This window comes from Natator depressus, chromosome 1, assembly GCF_965152275.1.
Source record: "Natator depressus isolate rNatDep1 chromosome 1, rNatDep2.hap1, whole genome shotgun sequence".
NCBI lineage: Eukaryota > Metazoa > Chordata > Testudines > Cheloniidae > Natator > Natator depressus.
The window spans coordinates 150,797,691-150,818,681 of NC_134234.1; the positions used below are offsets into that span (position 1 = coordinate 150,797,691).

The 20,991-nt window shown below is 40.6% G+C and overlaps 1 protein-coding gene across 6 annotated transcripts in view; it reads right to left on the bottom strand.

The window, feature by feature from the left end:
• Nucleotides 1–1,439: 1,439 nt before the first annotated feature.
• Nucleotides 1,440–20,991, bottom strand: part of BCOR (BCL6 corepressor) — a 66,962-nt gene continuing 47,410 nt past the window's right edge. For 4 of the 6 annotated variants that reach the window (XM_074968914.1, XM_074968922.1, XM_074968932.1 and 1 more), the window contains 5 exons: nt 14,283–14,449; nt 5,882–6,027; nt 4,241–4,318; nt 3,874–4,024; nt 1,441–2,529 (listed from right to left, as the gene is read on the bottom strand). In XM_074968914.1, coding sequence (XP_074825015.1) covers nt 2,235–2,529; nt 3,874–4,024; nt 4,241–4,318; nt 5,882–6,027; nt 14,283–14,449 — 837 coding nt within the window. In that variant the 3' untranslated portion in view covers nt 1,441–2,234. Of the gene's footprint in view, nt 2,530–3,873; nt 4,025–4,240; nt 4,319–5,881; nt 6,028–14,282; nt 14,450–20,991 lie in introns of all 6 variants that reach the window. The other 2 variants (XM_074968951.1, XM_074968942.1) reach the window with 1 other exon arrangement.

Consider the following 20,991-nt stretch of genomic DNA (forward strand, 5'->3'; position numbering starts at 1 on the left):
ACTCCTCGCTGGGGGGAGGAGTCAATGGGGGAAGGTGCCAGAAGACGCTTTAACCCTAATGCTTCATGTATTCTGGGCCCTTTTAGGAGTCAGCCAACCTCTAGCATCAGTTAGTGCAACCTCACAGATGCACTAACTTCACTGCTTCTCAGGGACCAGTGGGCCCTGGGAAGCAGATTTCACTTGCACACAGTGAGCCAGTCACAGCCCCTGCATGCCCCTAGTCCTTCTTCCCTGTAGATCTGGGGCTGACACTGAGCTCTGTGGCAATTGGAGAGAACACTCAAGGGCATAGGAGGTATTCTCAGGGATCCATTTCTGACCCCCTTTACAGTCCTCATGCATTTGGAGAAATTTAGGTATTCTTTTACAGGAAAAACACTCAGTTATAACTTGCAGCTGGCACAATATGAATCTTTGCTGTATTTCCCCAAATCTTAATACAATGGAGGAAGTGTCACAGTGCAAAAGAGAAAACAACCCAAGAAAAAATAAAAACCTTACTGTGTCTATAGAAAGTCAGATGTTTGTATGACAGCCCTCAACATTTCCTTTCGATTTCAGTCCTGTAGGCATTTTACTTTGGCTAACTGCATTGCTTCTAAATCTATTTAAGCACCTGACGGTAGTACTGGTCAGAGAGAACATCCAATATATTGCAAAACTGACGTATAAGGAGGTTTAAGTGTTTGGTTTTCACACAGGGCACACTTTAATATTAGAGATGGATCTGAAACAAAAAACTCAAGATCTGGTTCACAATGGGAACCTGTTCATCTAATGTACCAAACTTGAACACTGAATCAAAAGACCTAGACAATTAGGAAGGTTAGATCCACATTTGGAGGCCAAAACCCCCGGATCTGGAAGGATTTGGTTTCAGGATATTTTGGTAAGGCACTTTATAAAGGTATGAAGTTTAAAACCAGGAATTTGGTTCAAGGCTGTCTCTTATGTAACAGGAGAGCACACATGAAGTGCCCACAGTGTGCCCACATACTCGATGCCGCTATACAGAAATTATCTAACAGAACATCTACCCTCTCTCATTTTTTTCCCCATTAGGAACCACTGAGAAAAAAAATTCAAATCAGTCCAACTTTAAAGATGACAAGTCGGAAAAACATAGTAAATGGATTCACCGTTCTTTAACGAAAATGTACTCCAGAAAGTCTTGTGACTACAGTTTTTTTAAACGTCTGTCCCTGTAAAAGGCTCATGAGATATTTTTCTTTTGACCTTGATCGTAGAAGGCTAATATAGATTCAACATCGTATTTTATAAATGGCTCCCTAGCACCTGCGCCATTCCTGCTTGGCTCCAGTAAATGATATCAGATCCTCCTTTTACAAACTTTAATAAGCTAATTTGTTTTATAATCGTGCACAGAATAAAACTCATTTCAACATCTTCATTTTCTCAACAGTTTTATTGCCTTTAAGAAAATTTTTGTAAAATATAAATACAAAGGCAGGAGAATTTACTTACAAAGTTAAAACAGAGATTTCAAACGTAAACACACAAATTCAGAAAATTTTAGTTTATGTACAGTTTCAAGCCACTTCAACATATGTTAGTTTTTCAATATTTTACAAGATACAGAAAAAATAGTTCAAAGTCTTCTTTAAATAAAGAGCATAAAATGTTTAAACATATATAAACAATCCGGTTTGATGTGTGAAAACTAAATTTCACAGCTTTTAAATTAGGATATAAAAGTTCATACAATTAGTTGGTGTATATGGATATGGTTTTAATTTATATTACAAGCTATTGAATTATATTCAATAGTGCTTACCTGGCCGAAGCAGGTAATTCTGTAAACAAAAATAATATCATGAAGTGCCTTACCAAATTCTATCTCCCAAACAAGCCACATGACTTTGATCACATCACCTATAAAAGTATGTTCTGTGTAATCAGTGCTTTGTATGAAACAAAGTCAATGTGTGGGTGTGTTATATTTTTTAAATGTGTTCCAAGTAAAAACAAAAAGTATCCCAAAGCCTGTGTGCATTTAAAGAAACATTATATAACAATTTTGTAAAAACTGATTAAAGTTCTTAAAAAAAAAAGTCCCAAAGTCCATCAAAATGGAATTCAAATCTCTTATATAAAGGAAAGATATTTTAATATTTAATAGTGTCCTTTCTTTACAGAAACAATTGCATTTTTAACACATATACATAAAGAATTAACTTTATATGGTACTATACATTAAATGTCCTGGTGGCTCACCAATGGATATCAGAGAGATTATCATCATCTGGATGCAACCACTCAAGTGAAGATCCAAGTAAAGTCTGAAGTTCACTTGTAAACTCTACTAAGTCCAAGAGTTCCTTGCTTTCTGGATTAAAAGCTTCAAGGTCCTTAGCACAAGAGAACAACTGACTCAAAGACGTCTGTTTGTAAAACTCTGCCTCAGTGATCGTGACAACTTCTACATTAGGGAAGTTGCAACGGAATATGCGGGATGACATTTTCAGCCTCTTTACTATGTCCGACAGCAACAGCCAGTTTCGTGGTCTGCAGAACAAAAAAAAGGGCTTAAATAATTTACATGAAGTTATAATCATCCCGGTTATGTAAGCAGTAGCTTTACATCGTATGTCAAATCCTGCTCACCATACTCCCGCAAACACTTTTATTTGCATCAATGAGACTAGCTGTGGGATTAGAATTTAGCAGTGTCCAGCTGCATGTAGATAGACATATACGAATACTAATGTCATCCACGGCTTTTGTGCGACAGGCTGGTCATATGATATATCAACATAGGTCCTGACCCCGTAAATTGTGGTTCATAATTTTACACAGGTGAACAGTCACACTGACCACTACTCACATGTGTAAATGTTTACACAATGAAGCCTTGCTTTTTATTTAGCAATCAAGAGTTAGCTTACAGTTAAATAATCAGTATCTTGGGCAGCTATGAATTCTAAAAAAGCAATTAATGGGAAAAAACAGTGGATTTTTCAGATTAATATTAAATACTAAATATTAAATTCAATTTTTATATTTGTCAAATTTTGATTAATGAGCATTATTTAACCACAGTCAAAAAAAGCTAGTCCAACATGGCTTATAAAAACTCTTCAGAAATAATAGGTTCTGAAGAAACACTGTAGTTTTAAGTTCTGCAACTGTTGCAAACTATGAACAGTTGTTTACTGAGCTGATTCACATTTAGGAGATACTACACAACTAAAACAGTCCAGGTTTCTGCTTGTGATTAACAGTGTTCCTATATCTGTATACAACCAACATGCTATAAGCCATTTCTCGATGTGTTTGATCCAATGCATTATTCATGGATCAAATCCAGCTTTGCACTGGAGCATTAAAACTGTAGTAACGCTGCCATGTTGTCACTCATGAAGTGTCTATTAAGTGATAAAGAGATGCAAATTCACAAGGAAAAATTTCAAGATAAAATGTTAAATTACTTAATATTAATCTGCCAGAAGCAAATGTGTTATTTTGGGACCATCAAGATCCTTTTTTGGGTGGTGGAAGGACGTTTGATGTGTCTTGGGTTAAAACAGTAATTCACTCTTTTCTGGGATGTAAAACCAGCTATCTATGCTAACAGCATTTTGTAAAGCACTTTATACTATGGCAAATACAGTCAGCACAAGCAGAATGTTTAGACTGCAATTTCTTTGCGTACCCTTACGCTTTTGGAACTCCACCCTAGAACTGACATATCAGCTTTCTTCCCTACCACCTCACACAGTGGCACATGGTATGAATAACTCTACAGAAATACAATGTAGAGTTTAAATTGTGCTATTCTAAAAGCAGCATTCAGGCACTGACTCCTGCTACCCCAAACAGATTATTTCATAAATCGGTATCAGTTCTTACCCCTGAGAGAGACACACTTGGATATTGTAACATGGCAAGAGAGGCCCATCTGAAAATTCAAATTCAAACACATCGCTATAGCCATCTTCATCCTCATCACTTGGGCCAGGGGGATTTGCCAGGATGTCAAAACCAGATTCATCCTTTGGATCTAGTTTAAAAAAAAAAAAAAAAAAAGGCGGGTCCAATCAGCATTAGGTGTATATTGCAAGTCTTGCTTGATCATCCTGTAACTGACGCAGTAAATAAAACTAGACACTTCCCTTCAAAACTTCCTCTGGCATATAGCAAAAGAAACCCCCCCACATGCTAGATAATGTTTTGAAACTTCTTCACATACAAAAAATAAAGGATAACATTTGCTCACCACACACAGAGCTGCCACAGAAATCCCAGTACAAACCAGGGTCATCCACACTTCGACCTTGCAGGTCAGTTAAATACTCTAGAGAGGGAAACAACAACAAAAACAAACTCATCAGAATGGAAAGCTGTATGATACACTGCCCGCTAAGCTTGCCAGAGTCACAATATGCATTCTTCATACCTCCCATCTAAAATCCACAACATATTCTTGATGCACATACTATGAAGAATACCATTCTTGTGACTATTCCTGGAATACACTTTTCTCATCTCCCCCCAAGCCCTAGGGGTCCCTTCCACCCCCCTCAAAATCCTCAACAAAACCCAACTCTTTGCAGAGACAAATTTTGACCCATGAATTCCTGAGCTTTACACTGCAGCACCTTAATTTTCTGAGAGATGCAATCTTGAGCCCTTGAAAAAAAATCAAATTTTTCCATTCTCCACAATTTTCAAAGATAAGGAATTTGGGAGGTAAGTAGCAGACATGAGAAGGGAAAAGATTTTCACACTACGGGCTGGTCTTCACTGGGGATCCAGGCTGCTGCGATCGATGCAGCGGCGGTTGATTTAGCAAGTCTAGTGAAGACCCCCTAAATCGATGGCAGAGCGCTCCCCGGTCAACTCCAGCTCCCCGAGAAGAGTAAGGTAAGTCGATGGGAGAGTATCTCCCATCGACGCAGTGCAGTGAAAACACCAGGGTAAGACGACCTAGGCTATGTTGACTCCAGCTATGTTATTCACATAGCTGGAGTAGCGTAACTTAGATCGACTTACCCCAATAGAGAACACAAGCCCTAAGGTTACATAACTGTGAGGCAGTATTTAGTTTGTGAATAGCCTTAATTTTGGGGCATTTACCAGTGAATAAGACGGAAGTACATTAGGATTAATTTGAGAATGCCAACCCATTGGACTCCAATACAGTCCTAAAGCAACTAACGATTCCGCAAACAGTACCATTTTGTATTTATACACAAGTACTTAAACTCGTTTGTTACAAACGATAAAAGAATAGGATATTTTTCAGTTGTGAGCCAATGAAATGACAAAAGGATTTTCAATTGTGTTTACCTTAACAGGGAAAGTTAAGGTATTAAAATAATTCCACACCCACCCACTCCATTTACATATTCAACTCCTTCATATCATAGTTTTTTAAAAAATAAAATGGTAGGTTGAACTTTTATAAAGGTGAAAACTAAGGGGAGGAATAAAAAAAATTCTCTAAAACTTGACACTAAAAGGTAAAAAATCTGTATCACCTGAATAGCTGTAACTAATTATACTTAACATATTGCTATAACATTTGGTAATTTTATTTTAGTTTCAAGCAAAATTTTATGTACCAATAGAAACTACACTGATCAATGTCCAATTAGCTGGTCTCCAAACCATAAAATCTGATGGCAGCATATCACACATCCCACATAGCATAGAAGACGACATTATCCATAGACATGCTTCTAATTTCTACCACTCAGTGTTTTCTTGGCAGGCAAAATATAAAGTCACTTAAGTGTGTTCTAGTAATTGTTATTTACATTGAACAATAAAGCTTTGGTTGTTTGGCACCTAGGAGGCAGAGACAGGAAATGTCACATTACATTCACAATAGCAGACAGAGTATAGAGTTACTCACCGGTTAGAAACGTTTCCATCAGTTCACTGTGTGTCATTTTCACAATAGTTCTACCTGAGTAGGTAGCAAGCGTTGGATCAGCGCCATAAGAAAGTAACAAGCGGACAATTTCTAAGTGATCGTTTTCTACTGCATCATGGATCGGCCTAGAAAAAGAGGTCTTAGTGTTAAAATTTTAGAAACAGTGGGCCAAGTTTACCCCCTTTCCCCAGTGTAAATAAGGAGTGACTCCACTGACTTCAGATTATATATGGTATACACACACTTTATATATACACACACAAGACAAATTAAAAAAATCAACATAGAACTATCAAGAGATCTACCAATCACTACCTTGCACCGTTTGCTTGTGCATCATCATTTCATCTTTCCCCACAGTTTCTTTTCAGAGCAAAAGCAATTTGGAAAAAGGCACTTTTGCTATATGCCTGTACATTGCCTAGCACCTCTCAGTTGTTACTGTAATAATTACACTGATATAATGGAGTGCAGAATTTGAACAAATTTGTATCACCACAATATACTTCACTATAGGCAAAGCACAATAACATTCCAAATTTCAGCCAATTTAACTTAATTGGATGTGCTGGGGAGGACACACTTACATATCTACCCAGAGGATAGCTGAAAGTCAAAGTTACCCAAAGGTTCTAACTTAAGTACATAGGAGCCATCTGTGAAAACTTGCCATGAATTAAAATGTCACAGTATATTTATTTAAGTGGTAGTTTATATATATTCACAGCATGATTAATAAATTCCACTTGCAGAATACTATTAATCTAAAAATCAAAAATGCTGCATTAAGATTAATAGCTAGTGTAAAGTTATATAATAAAGTTAGAAGTTTTACAGCAACAAACATTAAGAATGTGAAAAAAAACCTAAAAGTATCCTTTGAGCCTACAGAAGCAGTAAACTATTGTGCATGCCTATAATTCTAAGTTAAGACACCCCCCCCCAAATTGTAATTAATATTTGTCTTTAAAAATACCGAGTCAATGTAACTGGAGTTATTTGAAAGTCAACATACTACACCATTGATCTAATGAGCAATAGGTCTTAAAATCCCAGCTTTTAGAAGGAAGTGAGTAGAGGAGGCATGTAGATCCAGAAGAGGTGTTTACATTCAACAGACTCTAAAGCAGAGTAAATTCACTTTCTCCAAGAGGTAAGAGTCCTTTTATAGACTTCCACTTTTAGGCTACCAAATAGGAGCATTGTTACCGCTAAACATGACACACAAGGGAACTTAAGCTTTCAAACTCAAGTATTTCCAGACACAAGAAAAAGTAAGATACTGTTTACAATTACAGGTTTCAGAGTAGCAGCTGTGTTAGTCTGTATTCGCAAAAAGAAAAGGAGGACTTGTAGTACCTTAGAGACTAACAAATTTATTTGAGCATAAGCTTTCGTGAGCTATAGCTCACTTCATCGGATGCATTTAGAGTGTAACTATCAAAACTGTGCGCGCTTTTTATTCAATTCTACACTATACAGTGTCTTATACTGCCCTCATCACGGTAGCATCCAAGTACTTTCCAGAAGCAAACGATGCAATGTGACTAACATCCGTCATATGCGATTCCGTCTCGGTCTCATTCCCCAAATAGAAAATCGCTTTAGTGTGGTGTCTTACTTTTATAAATTTTATGAACACTATTTTGTGTGTTGATATTAGACAAGCAAGTGGAAGATGTGCACCTTGCACTTTTGTAGAAGTTGGTGAGGTTTGAGGTGGTTCTTGGTTTCTGTGGAAGCTTGTCCCCCAGTTTTTCCACAGGCCACTGAGAAAACTCTGCCTCTAGTACACAAACGAATTTACCCTTTCAATGGACAGCTCGATTGTGCCGGAGGAATGGAGTTGTCACGTCTGGTCCTCATCCCACAGCTTTATGAGAACTTTTAGATATCCTGGCCCCAAACCAATGAATGCCTTGAAAATGAGGATTAAGACCATGAAGTTGATATGGTATTTTAGGTCATATCATAGATTTTTAAAGCCAGAAGGGACCATTATGATCATCAACTCTGACCTGCATAACACAGGCCACAGATCACCACCCAGTAATTCCTGCTTCAAGCCCGTAGTGTAGTGAGCAGAGAACCAGTCCAATCTGCTTCTGGTGGCCCATGCAGCTGAGGCTGTTATGGACAAGAAGAAATTTTGGAGTTCCTTGCTTCTACACTCCTCTAGCACAACAGAACTCTGTACAATAAGGGCAAAGCCTGTCTGTGCTGAAGAGAGAACTTTCTCAAGGGCTGGTCTGAGACAGTGGAGTGAACTCCCCCAGAGCAAGTGATGAACTCTCACCACAAACCTCACCACTTTCCACTCCAAACACAAGGCGCATTTCTTTGACCTTGCCATCTCCAACACAAAACACATAGCAACATGCATTAAAAAGAGACAACCAAATATAAAACCCTACCAAAACAAGACACTCCACTACCCACGCTTTTCCTGCTGGGGAGGACAAGAGAAAAAACAACATGTGAAAGATGTGTAGCCAAGTGGCTTAATGTACTACTGGAAGGCATTCCAATACTATGGTGATGAACATGGTGTAAGAACGTACATAGAAAGAAGAGAAGCTGAAGTCTGAGTCACTGGCCCATATGCGATTGCTGAGCTATTGTATATATTTGTATTGGTAATAGCAGAAGGGACAACCTCTGAACTATGTTGAAAATGCACACAAGGTCTGGTACCTGTAGGGGACTAAAGCAGATATTTGCTGGCTAGAGGGGATGAACACTGATAGCAGGTCAGAGTTAGACTGTTTGCAGACATTAAGTACAAATTTTCTGTTAGTGACATTTATTGGAGCCTTAAACTTTGAATTCTTTGGCTTTCAGTGTCTTATCATTATGATTTTCTAACAATTATTTTTATTGATATTTATTTACAGTCTTAACTATGTTTTAAAGAAGTGGTTTGTCTGAGATGTTCCTCAAAGCCTGTCTACACAAGGAACATTGTGTAGAAGTTGCACTAGTGTTACTAAATCAATGTAGTTGCCCTGAGGGGGCCTCCGCAGGGGAAGCAGTATCAGATCTGCTGTACTCTTCTATGGAGGCGTGCTGCTCCTGCTCCATGGGTCACCCAGATTGTGAAGAGGTCTGTCACAGCAGGTCTGACTGAGCATAGGAGAGAGATCAGAACACCTGCTGCATTCAGTGTCACTCCTCTGGGGGCAGGCTTGGCTGAGGCTATGAGTGATGGGCTCAGAGGGCCATCCCTGCTCCTCTATCTCCTCCCCCCTACTGGCCTGTGATGATTGCAGCTTGCTGTGCAGAGCAGCTGTCTAACTCCCCTCCCCTCCCCCCAGCAGCAAGTGACCTGGAGGAACTGCTTCCCCTACTTTAGTGCAGCAGGAAGCCTGCACAGGAAGCAGCTGCTCTTCAGGGCCTCAGAGCCCTATCTTCTTTGCGCGCACACACCCCAGTGGCAAGCAGAACTGTCTGAGCTTCCTTACCCACCCTCCATCCCTCCCTGCCACGGAGAAGTGCCTCTTTTTTGTCTCCCTTGGCTGTCCGCAGTTGGGTGAGAGAGGGGGAGGTGAGGAGGCTGCTTTCTTCAAAAAAAAAAAAAAAAAAAGGTAGCAGGAGTGACAAGTTAAGGTGGCTTGAGAAAAAAAATGGGAGATACAAGACCATGAAGAAGGGGAGGGAACAACACAGGGAAAGGTTGAGAGAGAGACAGGAGGAGGAGGAAATGAGAAAAGGAAAGGAGTACACCACTCAGAACAAGAGGAAAATATATCTAGAGATAGGGTAGATAAAGAGGAGGAAAGATGGGAGAATAAAACAGACAGTCGTCGCACTGTAAGCATACGGGGTTAGCAAATGAAGTCCCTACCAAAACAGTGTAAAGGCACAAGCAGGTACTAATATTTATACTGATGAAGGGGAGATATAAGGAGATTTCCTGTTTCAAGTGGCGTTTATTGCCCTCTCTGTAAGCTGCTAAAGTACTTCTGCCAGGGATGACAAATTTTACCTCTGGTCCATAAAGATACACCAGAATGCATGAAATAATAGTTATTTTACAAAAAGTTCCCTTGGAATCCCCATACAGGGCTTTATTCACTACCACCTCCCACAAAGTATTTATTTTATGGGAATTTCAAAAGGAATTGCTACCTATACCTACGGGTACAATTAAAGTGGTACAACCTGTGTGTAGACAAGCCCTTACAAAGGCAGGAGGCCCCTCCTTGGGAACAGGGGTGGGCTGCCAAAGCAGTAGCATCCTACACAAAAGCATGGATTCAGATTCTCTCCCATGTATCACCTCTTCTTATCTCCTCTTAAATTAGGAAAATTGGCAAGCAGGGGTTTATAATTCCATCACTGGGTGCTAGCAATACACATGCCATTCAAGTTTTGTGCTCAGTCTTTATGACGCCATCAGAATTCCCTTGCTGCAACGGTAGCCCTGTAATTTAGTAGTTTGTTATTTTATTAGGCACTGTAGTGTCTCCGTGCCAGATTTTTATTTAAATACATACCTTTATATAAAGGGGCTACCCCTATAAGAGCATATGAGGTGCAACCTGCTTGGAGGGTGGCTACCCCAGTTGAAGTTCCTCTAGTAAAATTAGCTGTTACAGGAGATCATCTTGTCAAGATTAACACAGGAAAAAACATAGGAGGACACCAGTTTTGGCTTGGTCCTTAGGAAGAGGACTGACTAAATTCAGCTGCTAAAAGAACAAAAAACTGACCGTGAAGAGTGAGTGTAGTGTCCTAGAGAACTGACCACAGAATCTGTGACAAGAGAGAGAGCCTGGTAATAGAAATGTATGGTTGCAATGTGCATCAGACTTCAGCATCCCCAGCGTAAAAAACTTTTAGGTTTAAAACAGCCTGCATCTCAGCTGAAGAATGTCTGATCATGAAAAAATGGAAAAGTGCACATTCGTTGTTACAAATAAGAAGGAAGAGATAAGGCCCAACATGCCAATAATGGTACTTGCAAATATCAGATGGCTGTCTTACACCCGTTGTTGAGCAAATACATCTCTATCTGGGAAAGAAAATGTTTATCAGAACCCCTTACGCACAGTCTATCTACTACTAATATTTAAACAGAATACAGTTAAGAGCATCTTTCAGACACAACTTAAAGATCTCAATCTTTTCTACAATAATCTTTGATTAGCCAATAGTTTAGCAACAAAATAGACATGTATTCGCAAAGGCTGACACTACAGCAATAACTAAGTATTCTAGTGAACATTCACCTAGCACTGGATTTCTAAAACCACATTTGACACCCAAGATCACTGTATTCAATACTGGCTGGATTCTGCCACCTTTGTTCTCACTGAATTAAACTTTAATCCACAAGTAGTATCACTGGCTTAAATTATTACTCAGTGGGAGTATGGGTAACATGACTGTGCCCTACTCATGACACCAAAATGCAGTTGCACCCTCTAATTTCTTCTGTTACTCAGGTTTTTTTTTTAGTTCAGCAATATTTCATAGGATTTGGACCCTTCAAAAAATATAAAAGGTAAGTAATAAACAAGAACACCCAAGTATTACTCAGGAAACTTTCTTCCATTCATGTACTTTGCCTTATTTTCTATTTTAAATATGCATATCTAAAAACGCCAGAGACAAGAGGAGACCGCCCAGTGACTTATCAAACCAAAGTTATTTTTTGAAGTACACATCACTACAGTACCCAGGCACTCAACATGAGGAAAATTATATGCATGACAATTATATATAGCAGACTTTACAGTGATTTCATAAAACCCTCAGATTTCAGGAAGCCACAAAGACAGTGTCATATCGTTCAGACTCCAGCAATAACCTTAGCTGTCACATCTTTTCATTGACAGAGCCAACCAACAGAGCTGACCAAAGGTAGAAGGCAATATAATTCAGATCCTAAATTTGGTTAACTGGGATCAATTTGAAAGCCAAGACAGGCAGACCAGAGAAACAGATAGTGCACATAGATGTGTCACTGTGGGTTGGCCTTAAACTCACTTCAGCAATCTGATGGAACTCTGAGAATCGTTGGTTGGCAACATCAGCGTTCCCCATCAGAGGGCAATAATGTATATTTAGTTCAGAAAAAAATAAGGCAGTCAACATTTTGTATTTGACTGCTGTTCCTTTGATCTGATAAGTGGAGAACATACTCGGTAGCAGAAGAGATGAAAAACACAAGGTGGCTGAGAAAACCCCTCCCCCCCCCCTTTTTTTTTGGCACATACAAGCTTACAGGAGAAAATACAGTTCAGGCTCCAAGGGAAAAACGGTATTTGTCTTATGACCAGCACTATCTTATACTCAGATACAGGCTTGGCTATAGAAGCCAAAACGGAGGAGGAGATGATCCTCCTTAAGGAATCCTTCACAAAAACTTGTGTTCTGTATCCTGCTGAACTCCAAGAAACAACCCAGGCAGATCTGATTTGGAATACGCTGTCCTACTCAGAAGCCTTTGAAACAGCTAAGAGAATCTGCCACCAGGAAGCAAAGGGAACCACAGGATGATTTCTGAGGGCAACACCTATGAGTGAGCTGTTGAACAGACAAGATGATGATAAATTGTATTTTAAGACACATTTTTTCCAAAACACGTCAAAGAAATATGACTAGCTCCTGAGTGCATACGCACTAATATTTCTTCCCTGGCATAACTGGAATAATCTCCATTTGTGAATTTGAACTTATACATACTAACAACTGTTTGGAAACTTTCTTAAGTCATTTTTCTATACGGATTATTCTGGCAAGTGAGCTAGAAGCCATTTAGGATTCTTTTTTATGGCAACCTTACTTATGCGTGACTGATTTACGGAGTCCCAGAGATAGTAGACAACAGTTTGGTGGAGGGTTTTTTGTTTGGATGTTTAAGATCTCTCCCTTTCTCTCCCCTTTGTACTTTTAAGAGGTGGGTCATGGGAAAGGAATTTTTTTACTATTCAGCCCTAGATTAAATGTTTCTCCAGAAACATCTTTCCAAACTGATGGGCTGGTAATGACAGACCATCATGGACTTCTAATGGACCATCTCTAGCAGGACTCTTGGAGCTTTGTTTTTCTGAATCCTCCCACCAACTATTTCAAGCTGATATGCAAAAACTTTCAAAACAAAAAAAAGAGACAGAGTCACAGTTATGCTAATTTTATGTCTTGGGTAGAAGGTGGGATCTGATAAAACATTCAAGTTAACTAACTGCAGGAGCACCTTCCCCCTAGGATTTTTAAAAGAAGTAGAATATAAAATAACCTGCCCCCAAGAAATCATGCTCCTTAATATATTTAAGAAAAGTTGTCACCAGATCAGAGGATGAACCATTTACGATTAAATTAGATAAAGAACTTTCTTAGCACAAAGAGATATACATTCAAAGCTTGAGAAATCATGCATGGCAACTTCCTCAACCCCCACTTACAGAAAAAGGCTCAGCATCTACTCAAAACAGGAACTAAATGCATATGGGGATTCTGAGGAAGGCAAAATATGCCAGCAGAGGAACCATCGACTCAAAACACCAAAGGAACAGACCTACTTTAAAAATAATCTTGTTTGCTGAATTAAATGGAATTTGTTTTAAATTAAAAATAAATCAAATTAGAGTATCAAGACACACAAATATAGCTAATGCAAGAGGGGCTCTCAAATAGAGTGTTGCTGGGCACAAATTTTAATGGAGCAAAAACACAACTTTAGCAAAAATAAAGGATGTGGAACGTATAAAGAGGATCATAGCCTTCAGGTATCGTTTCCTCTGGCTGTTCAATAAGAAACGTCATAAAACTCCAGAGAGCCAAGTATACTATTTCCTAGAAAAATACGAGTATATCAAACACTATTAAAATTCATAGGTAAAACAAGCGGTAAATCAAACAAGCCACAATACAAAAATGTGTCTCCCACAGTGGAAAAGAAAGTGGCAGGAGTGTGAAGATTCTCTCACATCAGTTTTGGACAACAGAAAAAAAAATGAATTGGCAGTTAGAGGCCAGATGTGCTAAAGAAACATGAAAAGGAGTACTTGTGGCACCTGTAGCTCACGAAAGCTTATGCTCAAATAAATTTGTTAGTCTCTAAGGTGCCACAAGTACTCCTTTTCTTTTTGCGAATACAGACTAACACAGCTGCTACTCTAAAGAAACATGGTGTAACTACTTCACAGGAGTTCTAAATTTTCCAGTGTATAAACTTTAGCTAACTCCAGAATTTACAAGACCAAAGAGTGATAGATCTAGAAAGGACACCAACTTTTGGAGAAATTAATTTTCTTTAATCATTCTTTCAAAACAGCTAATACCATGTATGTGACATTTATCCCATCATGTGTTATTTCATTAATGTGCCACAAAGCACTAGTTATTTTATCTTAGTAACTATAACATTGCTAACCTGGTTCCATCCTGAGCGCTGCAGTTAACATCAGCCCCATATTCTAGGAGATGTCGCACAATGCTCAGCCAGCCTCTGGCGCAGGCCTCATGGAGGGCACAATAACCTGCATTGTCACGATGATTTACATCACAGACCTTGTTTTCCAAACAATACAGAACCACTTCCTGAAAATAGAGAAGGGGGGGAGAATAGATAGGTCATGTTATTTGTTGCTGTGGAGATGTGCATACCTTTAACATGTTTGGGTTATCTCTCTTTGAATGGGCCGTCTCAGGTTGGAAAGAAGTTGGGGGGGGGGGGGGGAAAAAGGAGGAAAGAATCATGTGGTTCTCATCCCCATAGAAGTAAAATTTTAAAAAAGTCAAAGACCGCTGTTTTTTCACAAGCAAGGCAGCATTGTATTGCGCAGCTCTAAGATCTCTATGCACACCAGTGGGATTTTCTGCATTAACTAATGGTAGAAAACACAGAGAAAGGATGTACCCATTTCACACTAAATTATGGCTTCTGTTTCCTCAGAATTTGCTTGATGTAAACTGTTAGAAAGGTTATTAATCTTATCCCCGTGTATTAAAATATGTATATGAAAATGTTCCAAGCACAGCAGCAATGTATTCAATGTTAGCTTGATAAAGAAAGTTTGTAAAGACATGAAGGACAATGGTTTCCATTAGAAAACTAATCATAAGAAAATCCTAGCTCCAATGAAGTCAATGGAGCCAGAATTTCACCCATAGTGATTTTCTTCATTCAGAACTGGAGCCAGATGCTCGTTTCCAATAAATAACCTATCACTGTGGGAAGCCATGTGGATTTAACACAATTCATCTTGCAGTCAAATGTACCATGGTTGAAGGCCTAGGCCATCCTCAGCTCTGTGCTCTCATGCAACCTTGAAACAATGACTGCTCCATCAGTCAACCAAAAATTTGGGAATAGTGCAAGTTTCATTTATTTTTGTGGGAGGCACAAACAAATGATGCAGTAAGTAAAACAGCTCATGTGCTCTAAGATTAGCTGCAATCCATTAATTTTGCATTCTCTACCTTTAAAGGTCAAGTAGTGAACTATCCGCATGTTTATTTGGAAGCAATGTGGGGTAGTTTCCTTTCTCAGACAGGAAGAAATAAAATGCTGGGCTCAATGCATAATATTCTTTCAGTTTCAAAATCTACCAGAAACCCTACAATAATCTGTGCTCTTGGTATACCTGACCTGAGAATTGGTATCTAGGATACAGCATGAAGCTGTTCTTTTAGCAGGCCCTCACTAACCAAACTAAAGTGGATAGCAGTAAGCTAATGAGCTGTCTATCCCAGCCAAGGAAAGAAACCCAGTCACATGACATTGGGATCAAGTGCATCAGCCACTTACTGCTGGTGCACTGATCAATTTACCTCGATCTCAGCAGTCTGGTGTCTCACCAACCAAAAGCTTTATTGTTCCTATTAATAATTCTGAAGGCCAAAATCAAAGAACTATGGTCTTTACCTGAATTCCCCCATGCCTACCTGAAAGGGTCTGTATAATTCATTCTGGAACCTGAATTTGCTTTAAACATAAATGTTGGTTGAAAATTTTCAGACTAAGGGATTTTTACTTTGGTAGAAATTCATGTGTGCGTGCAGACACACATTTTAAGGGACATCATAAAAGGGACTGATAAATGCTACAACAAACCATTTTCTTTTATAGTAATTTTTCACTGCAACAGGAAAATAGTTAGTAATGTTGGTTTCAAATATAATACTGCTCAACTGTATATAGTTAAACACCACGGGCCAAATTATGCACTCAGATTTGCATGTGCTTATTCGAAGGTGGAATGTGGCACAATCCTCTTTAAAAGATGAGTAGCATGTAGCCCACTTACTGGACTAAGTATGAAGCCCTTATTGGTTGCAAACTAGCTGACTTTTAGATAACAGCAGTTCCTATAATATTGAGCTGTAGTTTTAAAATGCAGTTACCCTTTAAAACAATTTTTAAGCCTCCAAATTTAGCTTTTATTAATTTTATTTTTATTTTTGTAAAAAGGAAAGACTTTCTAGGACAAAACATTTACTGGACCAAAGCTGGATGACAAAAGATGGACAAGTTCATCTTAAGAGGCAACAAGAAGAAGGTTATTAACCACAAAATGTAAGCATGAAGACCATAAAACTCTACATTGTTAATTAATTATATGCCTCATTAACATTTTTTTTTAAAGATGATTTACTCAACTCGTAGAAAATTTAACCATCACTGCTGAATGTATGAACGTGTGGCAGCACAAACATTTTGGATTCATAAGCCTCCTTCTCTTTAACCTTAGAGAAAGGTTGTGAAGCTCGCATGGGCTAATTTAGATATATTCATGTGGCCCATTTAAACCAGTGATCTGAACATCACAAGCTTAATAAATCCAAAAAACCAGCTAGCTTGCCACCAGCAAAAGCTATACCATAGCTGTTTTCACTGCCTGCAGCTTCTTTAGCTAAATAGTAAATAGTAATGTTAAGGAAAACACCACATATTTAAAAAGCTTTAAGTTTTAATTCTATCCTCATTATAAAATGTAAGATGCCCGCCACAACTTTAACATATTTAAAATAAAGAGGGCAGATCTTCCCCCCACTCCCAGATCTTAATGGGAATCTCTCCCTTTCCACATGAAAATGCAGGTCAGCTTTCTCTGTGCAACATGTTCTCTTGCCCTAGACCCACAGATGGCTATATGGATTATCCTCCACCCAATCCAGTGTGGAAACCACTGGATAAGATAAGATAACACAGCTGAAGTCTGTATTCCCTTTTCTGCTGAGCCGCTCTGCACCATGGAGGTAGCCTCTTCTCGACCTTACGGGGGGAAACCCAGGGGAAGCGGCCAGCGCAGCTCCAATGCAGCCTCGTGGAAAGGGGACTAGGGAAGAACAACATGTGGCTGGGAGGTGGCACAGAAGCACAAGGCTCTGGGAAGATGGTCCTAGCCTGCAGGGCATCCTGGGGATCCATGGATTGTTCAGGCCAAGCCTCCTGCATGATCCATAATGAGGCAAACCCCATCCTCGATCTCCACTGAAACAATGGGGAGAGTCCCTGAGGGGAATTTCAGTCCTCTTCTCCCAGGCTCCTCCTGCATTTATTGCCCTCCCCTCATCAGCTACCAGGGGTCTCCCTAATGCCACTGCCTTTCCTGGCATGATGTAATCCTGAATTGACTTAGGGCGAAGATTGTTGAAAACTTTCAGGTACAAACACTAACTAAAAGCACCAAGCAGAATGAAAAGGAGTATTTGAGCTCAAATCAAATACAGTACGTAAGCCTTTAGTGTGTGGCTTTCTGCTCCCTACAGGCAACAACAGAGTGTACTTAAAATTGTACTTAAGTCATTTAAATAAATATTTATTTAATGGATCCGGTACAGAATGTACTTATAATACTAATATCCTAGTTAACTAAGGGCCTGATCCAAACCGCCTTGAAGTCAATGGAAAGACTCCCGTCAGTGTGCTTTGGATCAGACCCTAAAGACATATAGGGCCAAAGCCTACTCCACCCTACTTGCTTACGTAGCCCTCTTGGCTGCAGCCAGGCTACACATCTGCCCAGATGAGAGCCAGATTTATCACTAGATACTTTATCCCTGTTTCACGCACACTCACATACACAAATACTCCAATCTAGGGTAAGTGACAGTCATAGTCATCTACACTGTACTACGCAAGAATTAGAACTGAAAATGTTCAAATATGGTCAAGGAGGTAAAGTAAGCCTTCATTTGAAGACAAGTAAGTGGACAATCTGGGTAGGGGCTTGCAGAGATTCTAGAGCTTCCAATGCTACTCAGCCCTATTGCAAAGAGAGACCCCTTTGCTGCCAAACATAAACCACTAAACTTTCTGAAATTCCAGGCATGTTCTTTATACTAGTCATCTACAACAGGGTCTGATGGCAGGATTATAAATCATCATTCAGAATGGCAAGGTGTTGTGGGAGAGGGGAGACAAAAGCACATTACCTGCTAAGAAAGCATAGAGGGAGAGAATAGTTTTATCAAAGGCTTGTAAGCAGTGTCAAATACATTGCCTTCATTTAAAACATTGCATCAGTGTTGTACCCCCCTTCAGGATTATTTGGATGTGTCTACACTGCAGTAAAAAAAACCCACCACATGGCCACAGCTGGCCTGGGTCAGGTGAATTGGGCTTGTGAAGCTCAGGCTGTGGGGCTATAAAACTGGACATTTGGGTTTGGGCTGAAGCCTGGGCTCAGAGACCCTATGAGGGGAAGAGGGTCTCTGGACTCAGGCTGGAGCCCAGGCACTAATGTCTGCACTTCTATTTTTAGCCCTGCAACCCAAGTCCGAGTCAGCTGACCCAGGCTCTGAGATCCGATGCCACAGGTTTATCATCGCAGTGTAGACATACCATTATAAACCTGAAGAAGTCCTCCCCACTTTCAATGTCATGTGGCTGTGCAGAACTGGCAAGGGAATGAGTAATGACAACTGAGAGCCTCTATCTACAAGGACACTGAAAAGGGAGTTCCAGTAATTTTTCTGGATGAAGCTAAATTCCGATTTTCCAATGAGCCTCTCCCACTGTTTCACGGAGTACAAAGAGCAAATTAGAGTTAGATGCAACATAAGCATAATGGGGTTCTTAGACTTATGCTCTGCATCATTCAACTCTACGTCTACTAAAGGCTCCCTGCATGCACATATAATTTATTTCATCAGATGCAGCCCCAGAACATGGACTACAAAAGGAGGACCTGGTCCTAGGTGGAGAGGAAGCTAAAAAAGGGCCTCATTGTCTTGCTTTGCACAGAGCTCTGCAAATCACAGAGCTAGTCCTGCATAGAGAGACAGATGAAGTGTCTTTTAAATATATATTTGGAGTTATTTGCTGGGGACCTACAGAATGATACACTGAGCTCTCTCAGTATACTTGGATATATGCTCTCTAGATCAGGGGTGGGCAAACTACAGCCCGCAGGCCAGATCCTGCCCGCCAGCCATTTTAATCTGGCCCTCGAGCTCCAGCTGGGGAGCGGGGCCTGGGGCTTGCCCCGCTCCGGCACTTCAGCCAGGAGCAGGGTCGGGGGCTGCTCCGCGCAGCTCCCTGAAGCAGCAGCATGTCCCCCCTTCAGCTGCTATGCATAGGGGCAGCCAGGGGGCTCCACTCCGCATGCTACCCCTGCCCCAGCGCCGCCCCCGCAGCTCCCACTGGCCGAGAACCATCTGGCCTCGCCTCCACACAGGAGCTGGAAGTGGCGGGACATGCCACTGCTTCCGGGAGCCACTTGAGAAAAGCACTATCCGGAGCCTGTTCACCTTACTATGGGAGAGAGTTTTAGGCTCTGATTCAGGGCCATCCTTACCCATACGCAAAGTATGTAGCTGTGTAGGGCACTAGGAAATTTGGTGCACCAAATTTCCTGGTGCCTTGCGCAGCTGCGTACTGCTCCAGCCCCTACTCTGGGCCAGCCCCCCTCCCCTGAGCTCGGCAGCTGGGCTAGGCCAGCACTCACCGGCAGCCAGAGTGCAGCGACCCAGCCTCAGCCGCACTGCCAGTGAGTGCTGGGGGGTGGTTCCTCTCTGCCCCCCAAGCCAGCCCCGCTGCACCCCCTGCCCTGCGGAGACCTGGAGCCAGCCCCCTTGCTTCCACCCCCCGCCCCCCCCGCGGCAGCCCGGAGCCACAACCCCGCAGCTGGGCTGCATAGGGCCCCAGAATTGCTAGGGACGGCCCTGCCCTGATTCTACCCAGACTTATGCATGTGCTTAACCTTATGCACTGTGTGTAGTCCCATTGGCTTCAATGGGATGACTCAGAGCGCTCACGAGCATCACACAGCAGTCTGACATGGGAACTGTGGTTCAGAGACTCAGCTACTGCAAGAGCAAGAAAGACTCTGGAGCATTAAAAAAAACCCTGTGTTTAAATTTCAGGTCCCATGGGAACAGAAGTAATGCAAATTATGAAGATTCCCACAGCAACTTCATAATAATATAACTTCTAGCTAAAGTAAGAAAACCCAGAACTAGAATAAGTGTTTGTCTAGGCTAAACGAAAGATTTTCCAGACTAAATTCAGCCTTCCAAAGTTGGAACAGGCTTCTGCCTAAACAAAGGTTCCAAACAAGACAAAATCTTTATGGGCTAGAGCAAATCTTTCAAGCTGGACAGGCCTCTGCTGAAACCTGGCTTCCAGGCTGACTCAATCTTCAAAACTGGAGCAAGCCTCTGTCTAACCCAAGCTCCCAGGCCAAACTGCCTCTTTCAAAGCGAGGGCAAGTTTTATAGCTCCTTATCCCTGCTCTGACGAATACCATCAAATCAGTAATCACACTTGTGATGAACCACTTTTGTCACAGCAATACTTTGTAAGATTGAGACCCTAATAGGCTATTACAAAATGCCACTATATTTTCCCCTCTCCCAATAAATAAAACCATGTTTCTGAGACCTCAGAGATGGTGGATTCAGCAATTGATTTTTGTAGAAGCCAGGTCTGTTTGTTTAGAGACGTATAGATGCTGAGAAGCGTCCAACTCTAAAAACATTCAGAACACTTTCTGCAATATATCCAAACACGCAAGTGGACACACCAAACATTACGTTCTGGCTCAAACATCAAAACTGTCCATTTTCTTTTGTAAATTACATGTCCTTAATATAAAAGGAAAGCAAAACCACAGCTCATTAAAGCTCTCCATACA